Source organism: Microtus pennsylvanicus, chromosome 7 (genome assembly GCF_037038515.1).
Source record: "Microtus pennsylvanicus isolate mMicPen1 chromosome 7, mMicPen1.hap1, whole genome shotgun sequence".
In the NCBI taxonomy this organism is placed as follows: Eukaryota; Metazoa; Chordata; class Mammalia; order Rodentia; family Cricetidae; genus Microtus; species Microtus pennsylvanicus.
The window spans coordinates 21,753,112-21,772,628 of NC_134585.1; the positions used below are offsets into that span (position 1 = coordinate 21,753,112).

Genomic DNA, 19,517 nt, shown 5'->3' on the forward strand with positions numbered 1-19,517 from the left:
AATATAACGAGGGGGTGGGGCAGAATGTGGTCAGTCATATCTATCTTCCCAGCACCCAAGAGGCAAAGCAGCTAGCCTCAGACATATGAACAGTTTATCCAGCCTGTATCAAAACAAATAATAATCACACAGGGCTGCCAAGCTGGCTCACTGGGTAAGGGTGCCTGCTGCCAAGCACAGCCGCCTGGATTTGGTCCTCAGAACCTACATGGCAGAAGGAGAGAAACTATTCCTGTAAGGTGTCCCCTGACTGCCACACTTGGGCTCTAGCAGGCCTGTGCACACATACATAACAATACATGTAACACAGGCCTATGCACACATACATAAAAAATACATGCAATCAAAAACTAGACTGCCTCTCACGGTAAGGGTGCATTTGTTTCAGGCCACTTTTCAACCTAGTAAAATTGTCACCATTTTGAAGTTTGCACAATGTCAAAAATTGCCCAGTGCAGTGGGTGGTGGTGGCGCAGGCCTTTAACCTCAGCACTTGGGAGGCAGCAGCATCTCTGTGAGTTCAAGGCCAGCCTGATCTGCAGAGTGAGTTCCAGAGCAGCCAGGGCTACACAGAGAAATGTCTGGAAAAACAAAACAAAATTGCCCAGTGCATTTCTCTGAATCCTGAGGGTTGTACAAGGGCACACTGGACTTTATACTTACCAAAGACTACCTGTCCTGTATTTAAGGCAAGCCAGTTCAGTCCTTAAGAAAGCACACTGCTCTTGCTGGGCCCCTCACATCTCTAGAGGATCCACATTGCTCTCATTTTGTCTTCATGGAGACTGCACTCACGTCCACAGACCCACACACAGACAGACACTTATATACACAATTAACATGAGCCAAATTGGTGTAATGGTATGCATCTATTCTCCTATCGACTCTGAAGGCTAAGGTAGGAAGACTCCAGGAGTTCAAAGCCAGTCACGTAACAAGTATCTGGATTTTTTTGTTTGTTTGTTTATTTGGTTGGTTTGCTTTGGTTTTAAGACATGGAAACTGTGATAGTAGAAGTCATTTGGGGGCAGTTGGTTTGGTTTTGTGAGAGAGTAAAATTGGAGAGAGGCTTGGTCTTTTATTAAAAATCTACAATGCTCTCCACCCTAGCTGCCTGTAGTAATCATGGCGCTCTGAAGCATAGCAGGGAAAGTGGTGGTCCCTCCCCAGGACACTCCGAAGAGGCAGGGTTCCCTGAAATCATGGGAAAAATAGGTGGGGTTATTGGTTCAGAGAGGGAGAAAGAACATTGCTTCCTGACTTCAGGGACGGTTGGGGCAGCCACGGGGTGGTAAAGACCAACCCCAGGTTCCTGGTCCTTCAGGTTTCTAGAGGTCTGTGTGATTGTACGGGGCCTGCTCTTGAGTCTGATAGACTCCTGTCTGTCTGTTTTGCCCCACCAAGGTGTGGTGCTATCTCATAAGGGAGAGGAAACAGAAATGACAGTGTTGTCCCTCCTGTTGGTAACAGAAAATCGAATTTTGTTAAAGTCCTTCGGGTTTTCTGAGCAGGACCCAGAGGGATTGATACAGGAGACAGGAAGTAGAAACTGGGAAGCCGGGAAGAGGAAGTTGAAATGCCCTGAGTTTAAAAATACAGGAAGTACAGAAAGGAGACGGGGAGGCTTCAAGCACAGGGTTGACCCCTCCAGGACCCAGCAAGGTTTTTATTGAATGTCTGAGGGTTTGGATCTCTGGTGAAAGCTTGGGGAAGAAGCCAGCATTGTAGCTTGCTGAGGGTGGAGTACATTTGTGTGTGTGTGTGTGTGTGTGTGTGTGTTGTTTATGTGTGTAGGCCAGTGGACAACTTTTGAAAGTCAGTTCTTTCTTCCTATCATGTGGGTCCCAGGAATGTCTCTCAGGTCATCAGGCTTGGTGGCAAGTGACTTTACTCACCAAGCCATCCTGCCAACCCAAGCAGCTACTGTTTGAAGGTTTGTCCTTCAGAATTCACTTGTTGGAAACTTCATCCCCAAATTCCTATGTTAACGGTAATTGGAAATGAGTCCTTTGGGAGGCCGTTAGGAACAGGTGAGGTCACGAGCCTGAGGCTCCCATGATGGCATTAGTGGCTTGGTTTATTTGTATTTTAGGGGCAGGATCTTACTGTAACAACTAGCTTGGCGCTCACTGTATACCAAACATGACCTTGCTGTTCTGATCTGCCTGCTTCCACCTCCGGAGTGCTGGAATTACAGACTCCTGCCACCGTGTGCCAGTTGTACGTAGTGCTGGGGACTGAACCCAGGCCTTGCGTGTGTGTAAGACGAGCACTCTGCTAGCTGAGCCCACATTAGGGGTTTTATAATGTTGGAGCGGATGTGGGGTAAGAGGGAGAAGAGTTTTGACATGAGATGCCCTACCGGGTTAAAATACAAGAATGCTCACTGGATGCCAAGCAGAGGAGGCACTGTGTTCTTGGACTTCCCACTCCTTAGAACTATGTACTAAATAAACATCAGTACTTTATAAATTAGCTTGCCTCCATGATTTCCTTACAGCAACAGAAAACAGAAAGTAGATCCTCAGAATGCCAGGGGAGCCTAACCAGACCTCCCTGAGCTGCTCTTCCCAGCAGCACTCAGCTTTTCCGGAAGCAGTTGCCCTTCTCCCCACTGCAAGCAACAGGTGGAGCTTCTAGGACATCAGCCATTCCCTGTAGGAGCCACACAGGCCTGGCCCAACATTCTGTCAATCAAGGCACCCAGGCTGCTTTCCCAGAATTCCAGGCGGGGCCCCAACAAAGCCAACCCTGGCTGGTGACTGCCTCTGAACCCTCTGCCACCAAAGCCAAGGGACCAGCCTGAAGGCATTTCCTCAGTCTCTCAGCTCTAGGCACTGGCCTCTCCCAGGAAGAATCTATGACCTAACTCGAAAGTATACAATGGATAAAACAGGACATTTGCAGAACCACAAAAGGCTAATCAGCATGTTAAATATATTCAGTTTCACCAGCCATCGGGGAAATGAAAATAAAAACAGGAATATTTTCTTTAAAAAAATTTTTTTAGGGGGTTAAAGAAATGGCTCAGCTGTTAAAAAGTGCATACTGCACTTGCAGCCCCAAGTTTGGTTCCCACCACCCACGCTAGGCATCTCACAACCAACCACTTGTAGCTCCAGCTTCAGGGGACCTCACACCCCCTTCTTGACTCCATGGGCACCTGCACACGCATGTGCACGTACTCACAGATACATATATACACACAATTTATATCTTTATCTGGGCAGTGGTGGTGCATGCCTTTAATCCCAGAACTCGGGAGTCAGAGAGAGGCATACATATATAGCTAAAAATAAATAATTAAATAATTAAAAACAACAAGACATTTTAATGCCAGTTGTTTGTGATGCTGAGGCAGGAAGATCAAAAGTTCAAGGCTTGGGAAACTTAGTAAAAGGGATGTCTCAAAATAAGAAATAAAAAGGGGGTTGAGGGTATAGTTCAGTGATAAGAGTGATTGCCCAGCAAGTGTAAGATTCCGGGTTCAATTCCCAGGACTATAAAAACAAAAGCAAGAAATATTTTAAGATCCACATTGTCCTTGTTGGGTTTTTGGTCAACTTGACACAGCTAGTCATTTTAGAAGAGGGAAGTTCAATTGTGAAAATGTTCCACAAAATTGGCTTATGGGAGCTGGGTATGGTGGAACACTCCTTTAATCCGAACACTCAGGAAGTAGAGGCAGGTGGATCTCTGGGAGTTTAAGGCCAGCCTGGTTTACATAGTCCCAGGACAACCAGACCTTGTCTCAAAAAAAAAAAATTGACTTATGAGCAAGTCTGTGGGGCTTTTTCTTTCTTTTTTCTTTTCTTTTTTTTTTTATTGAGAAAAGGAAAAAAAAGTATCTGCCTCCTCCCAGCCTCCCATTTCCCTCCCCCTCCTCCCACTCTTCTCCCCCTCCCCCAAACTCCTCTCCCCCTCCCTCTCCAGTCCATAGAGCAGTCAGGGTTCCCTGCCCTGTGGAAAGTCCAAGGTCCGCCCCCCTCCATCCATGTCTAGGAAGGTGAACAACCAAACTGGCTAGGCTCCCACAAAGCCAGAACATGAAGTAGGGTCAAAACCCCATGCCATTGTCTTTGGCGTCTCATCAGCCCTCATTGTTCGCCATGTTCAGAGAGTCCGGTTTTATCCCATGCTTTTTCAGTCACCGTCCAGCTGGCCTTGGTGAGCTCCCACTAGATCAGCTCCACTGTCTCAGTGGGTGGGTGCACCCCTCGTGGTCCCGACTTCCTTGCTCATCTTTTCCCTCCTTCCGCTCCTCATTGGGACCTTGGGAACTCAGACCAGTGCTCCAGTGTGGGTTTCTGTCTCTATCTCCATCCATCACCAGATGAAGGTTCTATGGTGGTATGCAAGATATTCGTCAGTATTGCTATAGGATAGGGTCATTTCAGGTTGCCTATCCTCAGCTGTGTGGGGCTTTTTCTTAATTAACAATTGATGGGCATAACCCACAGTGGGGGCTGCTACCTTGGGCAGGAGGTCCTGAGAGGTGTAAGGAGCAAGCCAGTAAGCAGCGCTCCTCCATGGCCTCTGTTTCAGTTCCTGCCTTGGCTTCCCTCAATGATAAACTGCAAAGAGGATATGTAAACCAAATAACCCTTCTCCCTCTAGTGACACTATTAGGAGTGGCATTATTAGGAGGTGTGACCTTGCTGGAGTAGGTGTGGCTTTGTTAGAGGAAGTAGGTTACTGAGGGTGGGCTTTGAGGGCTCAGAAGCTCACGCTACACCTAGTGGTTCCTTCACTCCCGGCTGCCTGAGGATCCAGAGGTAGAACTCTCAGCTAACTCTGCCCGCATGCCACCATGCTTCCCACCATGATAAAGGACTAACCCTTTGAAACTTTAATTCAGCCCCAATTAAATGCTTTCTTTTACAAGAGTTGCTGTGGTTGTGGTGTCTCTTCACAGTGATAGAAGGCTGACTAAGATGATCAGGGTTTTCACTGTGGCAATAAAAAGTAAACTAAGACATGCATGGTGTGATCTCCCACCACGTGGGAGGTTGAGGCAGGACATTGAGAGCTCAGGACAGTCTGAGTTATATACTTGGTGTGGGAGAATTGTCTATATTCTGTCAATCATGTTTTAAATAAATGCTGATTGGCCAGGCAGGAAGTATAGGCGGGTCAACCAGACAGGAAGTAGAGGCAGGGCGATGAGAACAGGAGAATGCTGGGAAGGAGGAAGCCCATTCCTTGCAGTCCTGCTTAGGTCACTGAAGAAGCAGGATGTGATCTGTCTCGCTGAAAAAGGTACCAAGCCATGTGGCTAACATAGATAAGAATAATGGGTTAATATAAGCTACAAGAGCCAATAAGAAGCCAGAGATAATGGGCCAATCAGTTTATAACCTAATATAGACCTCTCTGTGTGATATCTTTGGGGCTTACTGGCTGTGGGAACTGGGCAGGACAGAAACCCCAACAAGCAAGGCCCTCATGTTACACATACTGACAGTGCCCCCCAAAATAAACAGCATCCAAATGCCAGGCACACACCTGTAATTCCAGCCCTCAGAAGATGTAGGAAGGAGGAACAGAAGTTCAAGGTCATTGTATTAGCTACTTTTCTGTCGCTGGAATGAAATACCCTGAGCAAAAAGAATTGGGGGAGGAAAGAGTTTTGGGGGCTCCAGTTCCAGAACGGGTAAGAGGCCATCCAGGCAGCAAGGCACAGAAGCGGCAGCGGCAGCAGGAGCAAGTAGCTATGAGACTGCATCTCCAACCACACACAGCCAAGCGGGGGAACTGGAGGTACAGTGAAGCTGTGAACTCTCAAAGTCCATGCAGCAAGGCTACACCTCCATAACGTCCCCAAATTAGCACATCAATTGGGGCAAAGTGTTCAAAGGTCCAACCCAATGGGGGACATTCTCATTGAAACCACTACCTTCATGGTCAACCAGTTTGAGGGCAGCCTGAGTCACTCGAGACCCTGTCTCACCCAGGCCACTCTCTGCGAGCATCCTGAGCTAGTGGGAGGAGGGAAGTCAGACCGGCTGGCTTGCTTTGGCTTTCCCACGATTTCTATCATTTATACTCACAGTCTGCCCTGGGGGTATCCCTCAGTCCTGGAAAACTCATACAGAGTGACGGTGCAGTTTTAATTTAGAAATGACAGTTCCTAAATCTGAGGATCTGCTTTCAATTCTGGGCAAAAGAAGATGACAGCAACCTGGACAGAAGGGATATAAAAAAGGGGGTGATATTGGGGGCGGGGTCCTGAGGAGGCAGGGAGCACCAGGCAAATCCAACCCCAGGGTGCTCTCATGAGGAAGAGTTTATCCCAGATTGCTCAGGAAGGAGCCAGGCTGGTATCTGTCTGGAGCTGGAGCTCACACTCATGGAGAGTCAGGATGGTGTGAGACCCAAACCACACACTATCTTCAGCAGTGTGTGGTCTCAAGACCCTGTCACTTGACTGGAAAAGACTTTCTGATGGATGAAGATGGCCCAAAGATTGCGCACATGTCCTTGGGGCCCAGGTTGGGAAACTGAGGAAACAGTTGTCTCGTCTGGAGAAAACCCTCCTGAACTTTTCTAAACAGCCCCTCCTTCCAGAGACGTGTGGTTCAGTGGTTTTTGTTGTTGTACAGCAAAAGCTAACTGATACATTCTGACATTCCAAATCACCATCATCATCACCGTCGCCATCATCACCATCCTCAAATGCCTGGAACTGTTCCTGCTTTTCCTCTTCGCCCTTTGTAAATGATAGGAACAGCTACCTAGCTATTCAATGAAAGGAATCCAAACCAACCTTGGGATCCTCCCAAACATCTGCTTCCTCACAAGCCGCCCCACCCACCAGTAAGCCCTGTCTCTTTACCAGACAAGTCCAGTGTTTTGACATCACAACAGGACACTGTTATCTACAAAATTCAAGTCTGAGAACCACCGGGCAGTGAACTATGTAATCAAATTCCAAAAACAAAACAAAACAAAAAAGAAAAGAAAAAAGTTTCTCACAATGTTCTGAGTAAGTTTATGATTCTGTATCGGACTCAGTTCACAGCTTCTCTGGGGCGTGCAGAGCCCCGGAGCCAGAAAACAGCTCAGTCCAACCATTTCCACTGCCCCCTCCTTTTCAGCTCCTCCCCTCCAACTCGACCTTCACAGCTGCCTTCGAAACTACAGGTTAGATTCTGTGTCACTTCCCCTCATGAACCTTACTTGAGGCTTGCACTATAATGAGAAATAAACAAAGTCTCTTTGGTTTGGTGTGCCTTCAACCGCTAGGCAGAGGCTGCCTTCATTGGCAAAGAAGATACAAGAATTTCTTCCTAGGCACTGGCCCCGCCCCCTTCAGCTTCTCCAGGAAGCTGTGGAAGGGCCCTTGCACCTGCCATTTCTTCCACTGGGAAGCTCATTGTATCATTAGCATACACCTGCGACTGAAGTTAACCTCTTCTGTGCTTTTGCACATGGGTGCACCCGTGTGTGTGTGTGTGTGTGTGTGTGTGTGTGTGTTCGTGTTCCTATGTTGCATGCCCCGACATTCCCCACTCCTCAATGGGACAGACATTCTTTTGTTGATATTTTTGAACATTTCCTTAGCACCCCAGACTCGAAGCAATATACACATTTGCTGACTTACCTATTGGCTAAGAAGCTGTGGATGCTGGAGCTGGATAGAAACAGTCCGGCCTCATTGTTCCATGGATGGGGAAACCCAGGCAGAGTCATGGGTCCAGTTGCAAAGCTGCAGGTTTACCCAATGCTGTCAGCCACACAGCATGCTGAGGTTCTTCTCCTTCCATCATGGCAGCCGTTACTGACAAGGGTAGGGCCCCTCTACACGTCCCTGCCATGCTCTGAAGATTAATCTTCACACTCTGAGGCCCATAGGATATCCACAATGCAAGCCTTCAAGAGCAGGTTGTCACAAAACCGGTCCTGCGACTTCAGTAAAATACCTAAGACTCGATTGTCCACCCTTGCTGGAAGGGTCTACTCAAGGAAAGACAGGATCCAGGTAACTGACAGTCATGTGCACCACCAGAGGCTCCCTCCAGGGTTTAACCCAGTGTACTGTCTGGACGGGACTCCTCCGTTAAGTCTTTACTCTTTGGATCAGGAAGGGTGATGTTTGAGATACTTTCCACAGTCTATGCCTAATTTGTTTACATGTTTTCCAAAAACAAAACAAAACAAAAAGAAGAGGCCTGGATGGATGGCTCAGCCCTCAAGAGGGCTTCCTGTTCTTACCGGGGATTTAAGTTTGGCTCACCACTGCCTCTAACTCTAGCTCCAAGGAAACCAACATCCTCTTCTGGGTCCAGTGGTACCCACACACTCACGGCGTTCATATAAAATAACAATAATAAATCTTTAAAGAGAGGGGGAAATACAAAGATTAGCACCTGGCCAGTCCACCTCCGCGACATTTCCCTCCTGTTCTTCAATCCAGCTCAAGGAACTTGCCTAAAGGTGCCATTCCCAGATTCACCACCAGAGATCCCACTTCGCACCTCGAGAGCTTTGAAGGGCAGCCATGCATTTAATTACTGAATGCCACAAACACAGATGGCCTGGTTCTCAGGCTCTGGGATGAGCTAGGCTAGGCCGAGGGACAGGAAAACAACAAAGTCTAGAGTACCTCTGGGGCCACTTAGCGAGGAAAATGGACTGATAGTCACCCGTGGCCTAGGCCAGGAAGGTCAGGCCGGAGGCTGGTCAGACCCCACTGGCTCTGGTGACGGGGTTGATGAGCCTAGAAGAGGATTTAGTGGGAGAAGAAGCTCTAGGAGCAGGGCTGGGTGCCAAAGGGGAATTTCCACAGTCAGTTGCGGGGAAAGGCTGGCGCACATCCGTGTCTGGCAGACTGCTGCTCCTGAGTTCCACCCTGGACTGCCGACTTTCCAGGACGCAGAGCAACGTTCTTACACAGTCACTTGCATGTTTTCGTTTTGTTTCATTCAGACAGCGTCTCACATGTAGCCTTGGCTGGCCTGGAATTAACTATATACACGAGGCTGGCCTCAAACTCAAGAGATCCGCTTGTCTCTGCCTCCTGAGTGCAGGGATTAAAGGAGCGCAGTAGGTTGTTAGGTTACAATTGCAACCCTAACTCACTTGCGTTTCTTTTGTTTTGTTTTGGTCTTCCAGGCAGGAACTCGCAGTGTCCTTCTGGCTGTTCTGGAACTCACGATGTCTAGCCTCCAACTCACAAATATCCTCCTGCCTCTGCCTCCCAAGTGCTTCACTTGCACGTTTAACACCGGCGCCATTAGTCCCTACCTCTTTCTCACACTATTCATCCACAATAGTGGAGAGCACGCTTTATTGTTTGGAGGGTGCTAAGAAACTCAGGCTCTTAGGCAAGCGCCCTACCACTGAACTACGGCGCCAGCGCCCGAAAGCCTGCTTTCTAATACGGTAGTGGGCACGCTCACCCTTCCTCCCGCGCCTCTCCAGGCCACATGTTCCCGCGCGGGGCTCGGGAGCGCTCGCTCCTACGAGGCTCGCCCCCTCCCCTCTCGGGGTCTGGCTCTGTCTGGCACTGAAGACACGCCCCCGACACGCCCCCTCGCTTCCATTGGCCGCCGGCATTGTCCGCTCCCTGGCCCGAGCGGTGATTGCGGCTCGCCTGTGTCAGTCCCCGAAGGGAGCGCGGGTGGCGGGGCAGGCCGCGGGACAGCCGCAGGTGGGGCCTGGAGCGGTGGCCGGACAGGGGCAGCCCCGCAGCCCCGCGCGGGAGCCACGATGCCCCGCGGGGACTCGGAGCAGGTGCGCTACTGCGCGCGCTTCTCCTACCTTTGGCTCAAGTTCTCGCTCATCGTCTATTCCACCGTCTTCTGGGTGAGTCGATCGGGATGGAGTCAAAGGACCGGGGGTTGGGGGAGGAGGGTATGGGATGGCCCACGCTCCTTTGAGGGTCCCCACACCCTATTTGGGGTCGGGTCCAGCTTTAACCCCTCCAGGGAGGTCGCCGGGAGTGCGCAACGGCTCCTCTTCCCACTTCCCTGGGAACCGGGATGTTGTGGCGGCCCCAGCTCTGTTCGGTTTCAGCCGTCCAGTCCTCTGCTTTAGAGCGGTTGTCCCAGGACACCACTTTGTCCACCTGTGCTGCTGCTCACCTATGAGCACCTACCTGATGGGATCTTGTTGTCAGCCGTGCCCCCTGTTCATCCTTTGGCTGCTCGGTAGGCGCTGGGTACGATGTTGGCCGCGCCCACCACGCCTGCAGGGTGTGACTGCCCATAAGCGTTGCAAGAGGTCAGCTTTTGTGCTTGTGGCCCTTGCTATTACTTGCCTGAGCCTTCTGTCCGGCCAACAATGGTTCCCTTGGGCGTCTTGCTTTACTCCTTGATGGGAGGAGGATGCACTTGCCTTTTTGTTGGAGTGGGGCATTCCACCGTGTGCCTCCTAGGCCACTGTCTTTACGAGTTCTGGTGTAGATCAAGATAGCAGACTTTGAAGACTGTCCGCACTTTCTAACCGAATAGTCTGGATAAGTTCCTTATTTCTCTGATCATAGTTTTCTCATCTGTAATTGGGGAGAGTAATTAGTAAACCTTTGGATGGTTTTGGAAATAAAATGGAAGTAGTCCAAGATGAAATCATAGCTCAAAAATGGGAGATAATAACATTATTTTTGTTGTTGTTGTTGTTTTGAGACAGGGTCTCTCTATGTACCTACCTCTGTCACCCAAGTGCAGGGATTGAAGTCATGTGCAACCACACGTAACCGTTGTTATTGTTGCTGTTGTCTTACTGTAGTGAGCTACAGTCTGGCTGGTAGTGATGGTGGTAGTGGTGTGTGTGTGCGCGCGTGTGAGCACCCATGCACTCTTTTTCTCTCTTTTTAGACAGGGTCTTATGCATTTCTGGCTGGCCTAGAACTCACTATATAGTCCAGGATAATCTTGAATTCATAGTAATCCTCTTGCCTTAGCCTCCCACGTATTGGAATAACAATTGCAAGACACCATGTCTGGCACTATCAATATTATGATGAGCAAGGAATCTAGACATGAATGGTATAAGCAATCCCATGGGATTTTTTTTTTATTTTGGATAGGGTCTCATGTTGTCTAGACTGGTCCCAAACTCTCTGTGTAGCTGACAGTCACCTTGAATTCCTGATCCTCCTGTTTCTACCACACTGGGTACTGGGATCACAGATGTATGCCACCACACCTGGCTTATTTGGGCACTTTAGAATAACCGGACCTTAGTCTAGACATGAGGATATCTGTCCACAGACTGGCTCTGCCCTCACCTTTAGAAAATAGGCCCCTGCCACCAGTGTATACTTAGGCTTGTTTGGAGATCCCAGAGGGTCCCCTGAAAATAAGTTCCTCCTCTGTCTTTCTTCTCCCCCTCTTCCTCAGCTTCCCATCGCATCTCTTCTGTCAGCAGGAGCTGCTGGGTTGGCCATCAAGGCTGACTTTGAATGGAACCCCTTTGTGAGGCCACCCTGCTCCAGCCAACAGATCTCGATTCTGGTCCTGCTATATCTCTGACTCACTGGCATATCATAGGCAAATGATATCTCTGTTTTGGGTCTCAGAACTGTTCATTCTAGTCTGTGGCTAGCTTCCAGCCGAGTTCTCTGACTCCAGGTACCCTGAAAGAAAGATAAGCAGCATCGCTAGGGCCCCAAGGGTGGAGGGTGGAGTGGAGATGGAGACATGGAATCTAAGTTGCAGGGAGGCTGAAGGTGGGGGTAGATGATTCGAATTAGAATTCAGTGATTCTCACCCCAAGTTGCATGAGAATTAAGTCTGTGGTTTCCAGCACTACAGATCCTCATGCCGGGGCACAAGTGTTCATTACACTCGTACCTCGGCTCCTCCCACCACTCAGTGTGCAGTCAGGGCTGAAAACAGCCAGCACTGGAGAACACGGTGGTCCCTCTCAGTCTTGCCTGCCTATAAATCAGATAAAAGGAAAGACTACGGTAAAGGGTGGGAAGGCAGGGGTCCCAGTCCCTCTTCCTCCTCCTCTTCAGTGTGTGAGCCCTGGCCCAATCTCGTCATGCCTTCCTTTCTTCATTTGTAATATAAAAATGTGTTACACCTGCCTTGCACCTTATAGCATCCCTTTTAGGGCTAGCCATGAGGGAGTGAACGAGGAAAGGGCGATGTGAAGAGAAACTGTGGTGGACTTCACAACGCTCAGGAAGGCTTGAGGCCAGAAGATCCCAAGTTCAAAGCCCACTGAAGCTACAGAGCAAGTTTAAGGGCAGCCTGGGCAACTTAGTGAGACTGTCTGAAAATAAGGACTGGGGGTGTGGCTCAGTGGTAGGGAATCTGCCTAGCACATGGAAGGCTCTGGGTTCAATCCCCAGCACTACAGAAACACCGCCCCCCCCCCCCGAAACCTCACCAAAACCGAAGGTAGACACAGTTACATGAAAGCAAACGAACCTGCAAGGTCAGAGTCATTGCCCCTTGCAGCCCCCGTAGACACCCGCATGGGTTCTTGCTTTGCTTTTCTTGAGGCTGAAGAGGACCCAGAACTTGGAACTTTTCCTCTTTAGCCAACAGCTTGCTGTACTCCCATCCCTGGCAATATTTCTACTTAAAAATATCTCCCTACCCAGGCCAGGAGCTCAGCTGTGGGGCAAGGCTGCTGGCTGGGGTGGCTCCAGGTGCCAGAATGTGACTGCAGGGTGGTGGCGACTGCAGGTTAAGTAATTTGTCTGGATTGAGTTTACTGCTAATTGGAAAGCATTTATGGAAAAACCCATTATCTCGATGATGCCATCTCCTGCCTCACCCCTGGCAAGAGGATGAGTGGGGGCAAGGGTTACTCACTTTATAAACCAGAAGTGTAAGTGCTCGCATCTCTGTCTATAAAGAGGGAGGCGGTGGTGATGCGTGGCTTTAATCCCAGGACTCAGGAGGTAGAAGTTGATGGACCTCTGTGATTGTGAGGCCAGCCTTCTCTACAGAGCGACTTCCAAGACAGCCAGAGCTGTTACACAGAGAAACCCAGTCTCAAAACAAACTAACAAAAAAAAACCCAACAAAACAAACAAACAAAAAACCAAACAAAAGCAAGGTGCCTGATTCCTAAGTTCTTTTCAAAATAGGACTTATTTATTTTGTGAATAATTGTCTTATCTACGTGGAGTTTTGTGTCCTACATGTGTGCCTGGTGCCCACAGAAGCCAGAAGAGCATGTCAGATGCCCATAATTAGAGTTACAGATGGTTATGAGCTGCCAGGTGGACTCTGGGAATCAAACCCAGGACCTCTGGAAGAGCAGTCAGTGTTCTTATGAGCCATCTCTCAAGCCCCTGAACATGAATCCTTAATCTTCCTGTCTTTACCTTGAAAATCCTGGGATTGCAGGCATAAATCACCATGCCCAGCTTGTAAATGCTTGTCTATAAAAATGATCATTGACAGAAAATACATGCAACCATGCACTGATTAAAAGTAAAAAGGGAGGGTGTCATAGGGTTCTCATTGCTGTGTTGGGGGACACCGTGGCCACAGCAACTCTTACAAAGAAAACATTTAATTGAGGTGACTCGCTAACAGTTTTAGAGGTTCAGTCCATTATCATCATGAAAGGGAGCATGGCGGCGAGTAGGCAGATGTGGTACTGGAGCTGAGAGTCCTACATCTTGCCGGCAACAGGAAACGGACTGAGACACTGGGCAGTATCCTGAGCATAGGAAACCTCAAATCCTGCCCCCACAGTGACACACGTCCTCCAACAAGGCCGTACCCACTCCAACGAAGACACACCTCCTTACAGTGCCACTCCCTATGCGATTATGAGGGACAGTTCCATTCAAACTATCACAGAGGGTCAGGGAGATGGCTCAGCCTGACGTCCTGAGTTTGGTCTCTGGAGCTCACTTAAAGGTAGAAGGAGAAAACCGTCCCCACAGAGTTGTTCCCTAGCCTCACATATGCCCCATGATCCGGGCACCCACACAAATAGAAGAGGAGTGGGGGGTTTTTTGTCTTAAAAATAAAAAATGAAGCAGCTGACCAGTGGCAGCCAGCTGTCCCCTCCTGGTTTGTTTTAAACAGAGGAGACCTCTGCTACAAGTTTATAGTAATTTTTCTTTCCTGAGGCACAAATATGCATATGCAGAGTATAATATTTATTTATATATGTATACACACATTATATATGTATACATCTCACACCGCATAGAGAACTGGGGGGGGGGTGCCTCCTCACCTTTTTATTTAATGCTTTTTTTTTTTTTTGGCGGGGAGGAAGATCTCAGCTATCCCAGATTGGCATGGGATTCACAAAGTACTGGAGGATGACTTTGAACTTCTTCCTGATCCTCCTGGGTGCTAGAATTACAGGTGTGCACCACCACACCCAGCTTATATGATGCTAACAATTGAACCCAGGGCTTTGCGTGTGTTAGGCAAACACTGCCGACAGAACCAAATCACCAGGACTTTGCTCAAAGTAAGATCTTTGTAAATTTCAGTTAACTGCCACTGTCCACCTCTGTCTTATTTTTTATCATGTGTGGTTAGGCGTTGTAGGCACCCCATCTTGCATTTTGGAGGTCAGAGGACAACTTTATGGAATTGGTTCTTTTCTTCTACTTTTTCTGGGGCTCCAACTCAGGTTGTTGAAGTTGTGAAGCAAGAGATTTTACCCACTGAACCATCTCATGAGACCGAAGGGGATGCCTCTTTCTGTTTGATGGTCTTAGAGACTTCACTCTAGGCTGTGCCAAAGTTTATTTAATCTGGCCAAAGCTGGGGAATTCTGTGCTTGTTTCCAGTCTGTTGTTGTTGTGGGTAATACGGGGGTAACTGTATTTAAGTTTGCATATGTGTGTGTATGGTAATTTTCGACTCTGTATTTAAGTTTGAATATGTTTGTGTATGGGGTAATTTTCAGGAGAATTGCTGGGGTGAAGGGCATGTGGATGCGTGTCTCGGTACTGAAATATGTACACATGTGTGCTTCCATTCTTTTATAAAAGCTAGCTGTGTGCCTGTAGTCAATGCTTTCCCAGTAAGAAAGGACAGCTGAAGCCAGGACTCCCCTCCTGCCCTCTTCAGTCACCACACCTTATACTGCCACAGTCATTTCTAGAACTTAGCGAGAGCCTTGGAGAGCAGCAATGCTGATCTGGCTTGGGCACTGGCAGATTTCCTCCCTCTCTTCGCCCTTCCCTTTTGCACTCTACCATCGAACTAGACCTGCAGCCCTTCAATTCTGATGCTATTAAATCGCCCTGTATAGAAACAATGTTAATTATAATGTTATTTACTTATATTTTTTTCCTCTTTGTATTTTCTTGAGACAGGGCTATATTCTGTAGCCCAGACTACCCTTGAACTCAGGACAATCTTTGGGCCTCTCCTCCTCCTGAGTGCTAGTATTATAGACATGTATCACCATGCCTAGCTTAAACTGACTTACTAACTAACTAATTAATTTAGAGACAGGGTCTCACTGTGTAGTCCTTGATGGCCTGGCTGAAGACTAGACTGGCCTTGAACTTGCAGATCCTCCCACCTTTCCCTCCTCCCAAGTGCCAGGATTAAGATGTGTGCCACAGCACTCAGCCCAATTTTATTTATGTCTCGAGATAGAATCCTATGTAGTAGTCCAGATTGGTTTTGCTGTAGTCCCAGCTGACCCTGAAGTTGCTCTGAATCTTAAACTCTGGATCCTCCTGCCTCCACTGCCAGAGTGCTGGTGTCACAGGCACGCACCACCTCACCAGCCTTCGATTTATTTTAAAAGAAGACATTTCAATGACTACTACCTGTGGAATACCAGTACCCCATCACAAAAGCAGACAGCAATAAAGGCACATAGTTCAGGGAAACGGCGGACAAGGTTTCAGCATCCTGGCTTGATGTGGTGGTGGCTATTGAGGGTCAGGACCTCCATGCTCCCTCTGTGATCAAAGGCAGGTTCAAAAGTGCCTGCAGTCTGAGGGCACATGTGCTAAACATAAGATCCTAAGCCACCTATCCTGGTGCCCCTGGCTCACAATGAGGGTGCTTCTTGAACAGATGTGTTCAGAATCACCCCTGCGGAGCTGGCCTGAGCTCCCAGGTTTCTCCTCGCCATCTCCCCAAGCTGTCACCATGAGTCTCATCCAGAGGCACCCAGAGGCTCCTCTTCCATATGAAGGGTGAATTATTGTAACACGTGTGCCCTGAGACCAAAGGGGCCACACCTCTAATTTTAGCTTTGCCTATAATGTCCTGAAGATCCTTTTACACACTGCCTTTTCTTTCTGAGCTTTGGGCTCTGGGAGGTCACAGGTGTGGCTTTGCATGCTGGGTTAGGGCTGAGCACGCAGGAGGAGGAGGAGAGCCTAGAGCGAGAGAATGAGGGAGTTTCAGCTGTGCCCCCAAGGCCAGGATCGGACTGAGGCTGGAGCTGAGCCTGGCAGCTGTGTGTGGAACCCTGCTGTTGGTCAGCTTTCGAGGCTTTGAACTTGAAGTGGGCTAAGTCACTGGCTGTCTAGAAAGCCAAGCCTGTTGGGTTTCCACTGGGGTCAGGGAGTTTGTGTGGTGTCGCTGAGGAATCAGGCAGAGAAGAACGCACTGTGGTGGTGGCAGATGGGGAGGATAGGTGACAAGCGTCATGAGTGCAGGAGGAAATAGGAACAAATTGTCTTCTTTAAGGATGGGCCAGTCTGCCAAGGCATGCCTCTGATTCTTTTTTGGTTTTAAAAGTTTATGTAGTTGTTTATGGTGTGTGTGTGTGTGTGTGTGTGTGTGTACCTGCGTGAGTTATGCACATGGCCCCAGAGAGGGTGTTAGAGTCGTTGAAATTAGAATTCCAAGCAGTTGTGAATTGTCCAATATGGGTGCTGGGAACAACCTGGGAGCAGCAAATACTCTTAACCACTGAGCCGTCTTTCCAGCCCCCTTCATTTCTCCCCCCTTTTTTTTTAATTGAACTTTTTTTTTTCTTGACAAGGTCTCATATAGTTCAGGTTTCAAAGTCCTAATGTAGCTGCGGGTGGCCTTGAACTTCTGATCCTCCTGCCTCCACTTCATAAGTACTCACATTACAAGCATGCACCCCCATGCCCAGTTTTCTATGTGGTGCTTGGGATTGAGTCCAGGGAGGGCCTTGTGCACACCCAGTAAAAGTTTTATCACTCAAACTGGATCCCCACTCTACAGCATTTGGATTCTTTTGCTTTGCCGTCATTGAGCATGAACTCTGCACCCAGCTACACCTCTGCAGAGTTCCCTGGGCTCCTGTTGCTTTATCTGTAAAGTGGATATTAGAACAGAGCACGCCCAGAGCGGCCGAGAGTAAGTGGACTGATATGTAAACGAGCAGGGAGCCAGGCCTGGCACCGCAAACACTCCACTCCTTATACACACAGGGCACTGCCTCGTACACTCCTGCCCAGCATGCTCCTCCTTCCTGCTCCCTGCCAGGTGCTTGACAGCCACCCTGGGAGAACAAGAAGGATCCAGAAGAAATCAGAGCCTGGAGTGAAGGGGGGAGGCTGCTTCAGAACGCTCTGCCAGACCAAGGAATAGGTGCCCGCCCACCACCTTCATGCCCTCCCGGTTCCTGTAGCTCAGGTCTCCAGGGTAAGAGTGGGAGGTGGCCTCTCGGGAAGGAGTCACCCTCCTCCCACTGTGACGTCGGTGAAGTCAGACTGAAAGCAAAGTGGTTTCTGACAGGTTTTCATTGCTGTCTGAGACAGTATATCTAGCCCAGGCTGGTCTGGGAGTCTCTATGTAGTCCAGGCTGGTCTTGGGAGTCTCTATGTATCTGGAGCTCCCGGGGATATCCTTGCCTCAGCCTGCAGAGTGCTTCCTGTGTGCACTTCCAGTCTCTTGCAGGTTTTTATCTTGAAAAGAGCTCTGTTTTTGAGAAAATCATACCTGATTTTTTTTTAAATCAAGCAATTTAGAAACACATGATGAAGACAACAGTTTACCTTTGACCTCTGTCATGTTATCAATTAGTGTCTGTGTAGACATCTTGTACATAAGTAGATATTTTACTTAATTTTTTTTTCTCCGTGGTTCTTTGGGCAGGGCCAGTTTCACGGTCCAGGAAGGTGCTTAGTGAACATAGTGAAACCCCAGCAGGAAGCCAGTGGCCTTCACCTTGGAGAAGCGTGCTAAGCTTAGTGGGTAGTGGGGGGATGGCCCACAGCCTGGGGGATTTTTCGCCCTCCAGCCCGCCCCCTTGCACAAAAGAGCAGCAAAGGCTCCGGGATTTTACACAAGACCCCTCTCCTTCCTGCAGAGGAGTGGCCACCTCAACCTGTAGGACCCTACCTAGCACCTGTGACTTTTGGTTCTGAAGAAGCAGGCAGAGCCAGCCACTGGTTCCCTGTCTTCTCTGTAGGTGACTCACAGGGACACCCAGGGGTGGAGCTCAGAGGAAACCAGATAAGGGACTGGTCTTGACATTCCTGTGCCAGCTTGCTCCACCTGAGGCAGAGCTATCTTCCGGGTGAGCTAGGTCACAGGGCATCGGGAAGAGGCTTTCCCAGAGGGGACTTTGGTCTCCTGCTGGTTTGGGATGACACCTTGGTTGGGGGAAGGAGACTCTAGGCTAGACCAGCTAGCTGTTCCTTCTAGGGGTAAGTCAGAGTGGTACAGCAATTCATTCTGTCAACAACTAATTGACACCTCTTGTATGCCAGGCACTATAGTACAAGAAACAACTGACCAAGAAAGACTTTCGGACAGACCCTAAGTGGATATACTTACTGGGCCAGGGGGTGGGAATTGGGGAGTCAGTGGGAAGGGCTAACAGTCCCACTTTAGATGGTGTGATCAAGGAAGGTCTTAGCCAGGATCTGCTGTTTCAGCCAAGACTGCAAGTGACTAGGGCATCCCAGGCAGACAGGGTGATAGTGCAAAGATCACCCGAGGCAGGCAGGCCAAGGCCACCGCTGGCGCAGAAGGAGCCTAGAAGAAGCCAGAGTGGGTCAAGAGGGCGACAGGGACTTGACTGTATATGGAGTTTAGGGTCAGAGTCACTGAGAGGAGAGGATTCTTTGTCAGGATGGTGGCAGGGGCATCCAGGGAGACTTAGGTCAAGGTCAGCTTTTCTGTGTGACCTGGGAAAAGAACCACACCGCTGTGGCCCCTCAACCATGACAGGCCTCAGGGCTTTGAGATTTGAGAGGCTCCTGTAAAATAAAGGCTTCAAGAGCACCAGGAATGCTCACACCCTTTGTCTAGCTCAGAGAGAGCTGGGGGAGGATCTGTGGAGTCGGTTGTGTTGGAGAAGGTGGCTTTCTGTCTTCTGGAACAGGTGGTGTGGGTGTGGCCTCTAGCTGAGAGGTCCAGCCTGACAGGGGTTACAGGCTATAGGAGACTGGCCAGTCCTGTGTGTATTACTTACCTTCTTGCTGTGTCAAACCATCCAACAAAAGCTAGTTTTATAGACGCAAAGGAGTTCGAGGGTGTAGCCCATCTTGGCAGGCGCTAAAGGCAGTGGGTCACATGACAGCCGCAGCCAGGAAGGAGGAGAGCAATGGATGCTGGTGCTCAGCTCTCTCTCTCCATTTCACTCAGCCTTGGGCGCAGCGAACGGGATGCTGTTGCCCACATTAGTCA

The 19,517-nt window shown here is 49.2% G+C and overlaps 1 protein-coding gene across 1 annotated transcript in view; it reads left to right on the forward strand.

The window, feature by feature from the left end:
* Positions 1 to 9,582: 9,582 nt before the first annotated feature.
* The window catches only part of Tspan15 (tetraspanin 15), a 41,550-nt gene continuing 31,615 nt past the window's right edge, over positions 9,583 to 19,517 (forward strand). Inside the window, exon 1 of the mRNA XM_075980149.1 lies at positions 9,583 to 9,807. Coding sequence (XP_075836264.1) covers positions 9,712 to 9,807 — 96 coding nt within the window. The 5' untranslated portion in view covers positions 9,583 to 9,711. The remainder of the gene's footprint in view (positions 9,808 to 19,517) is intronic.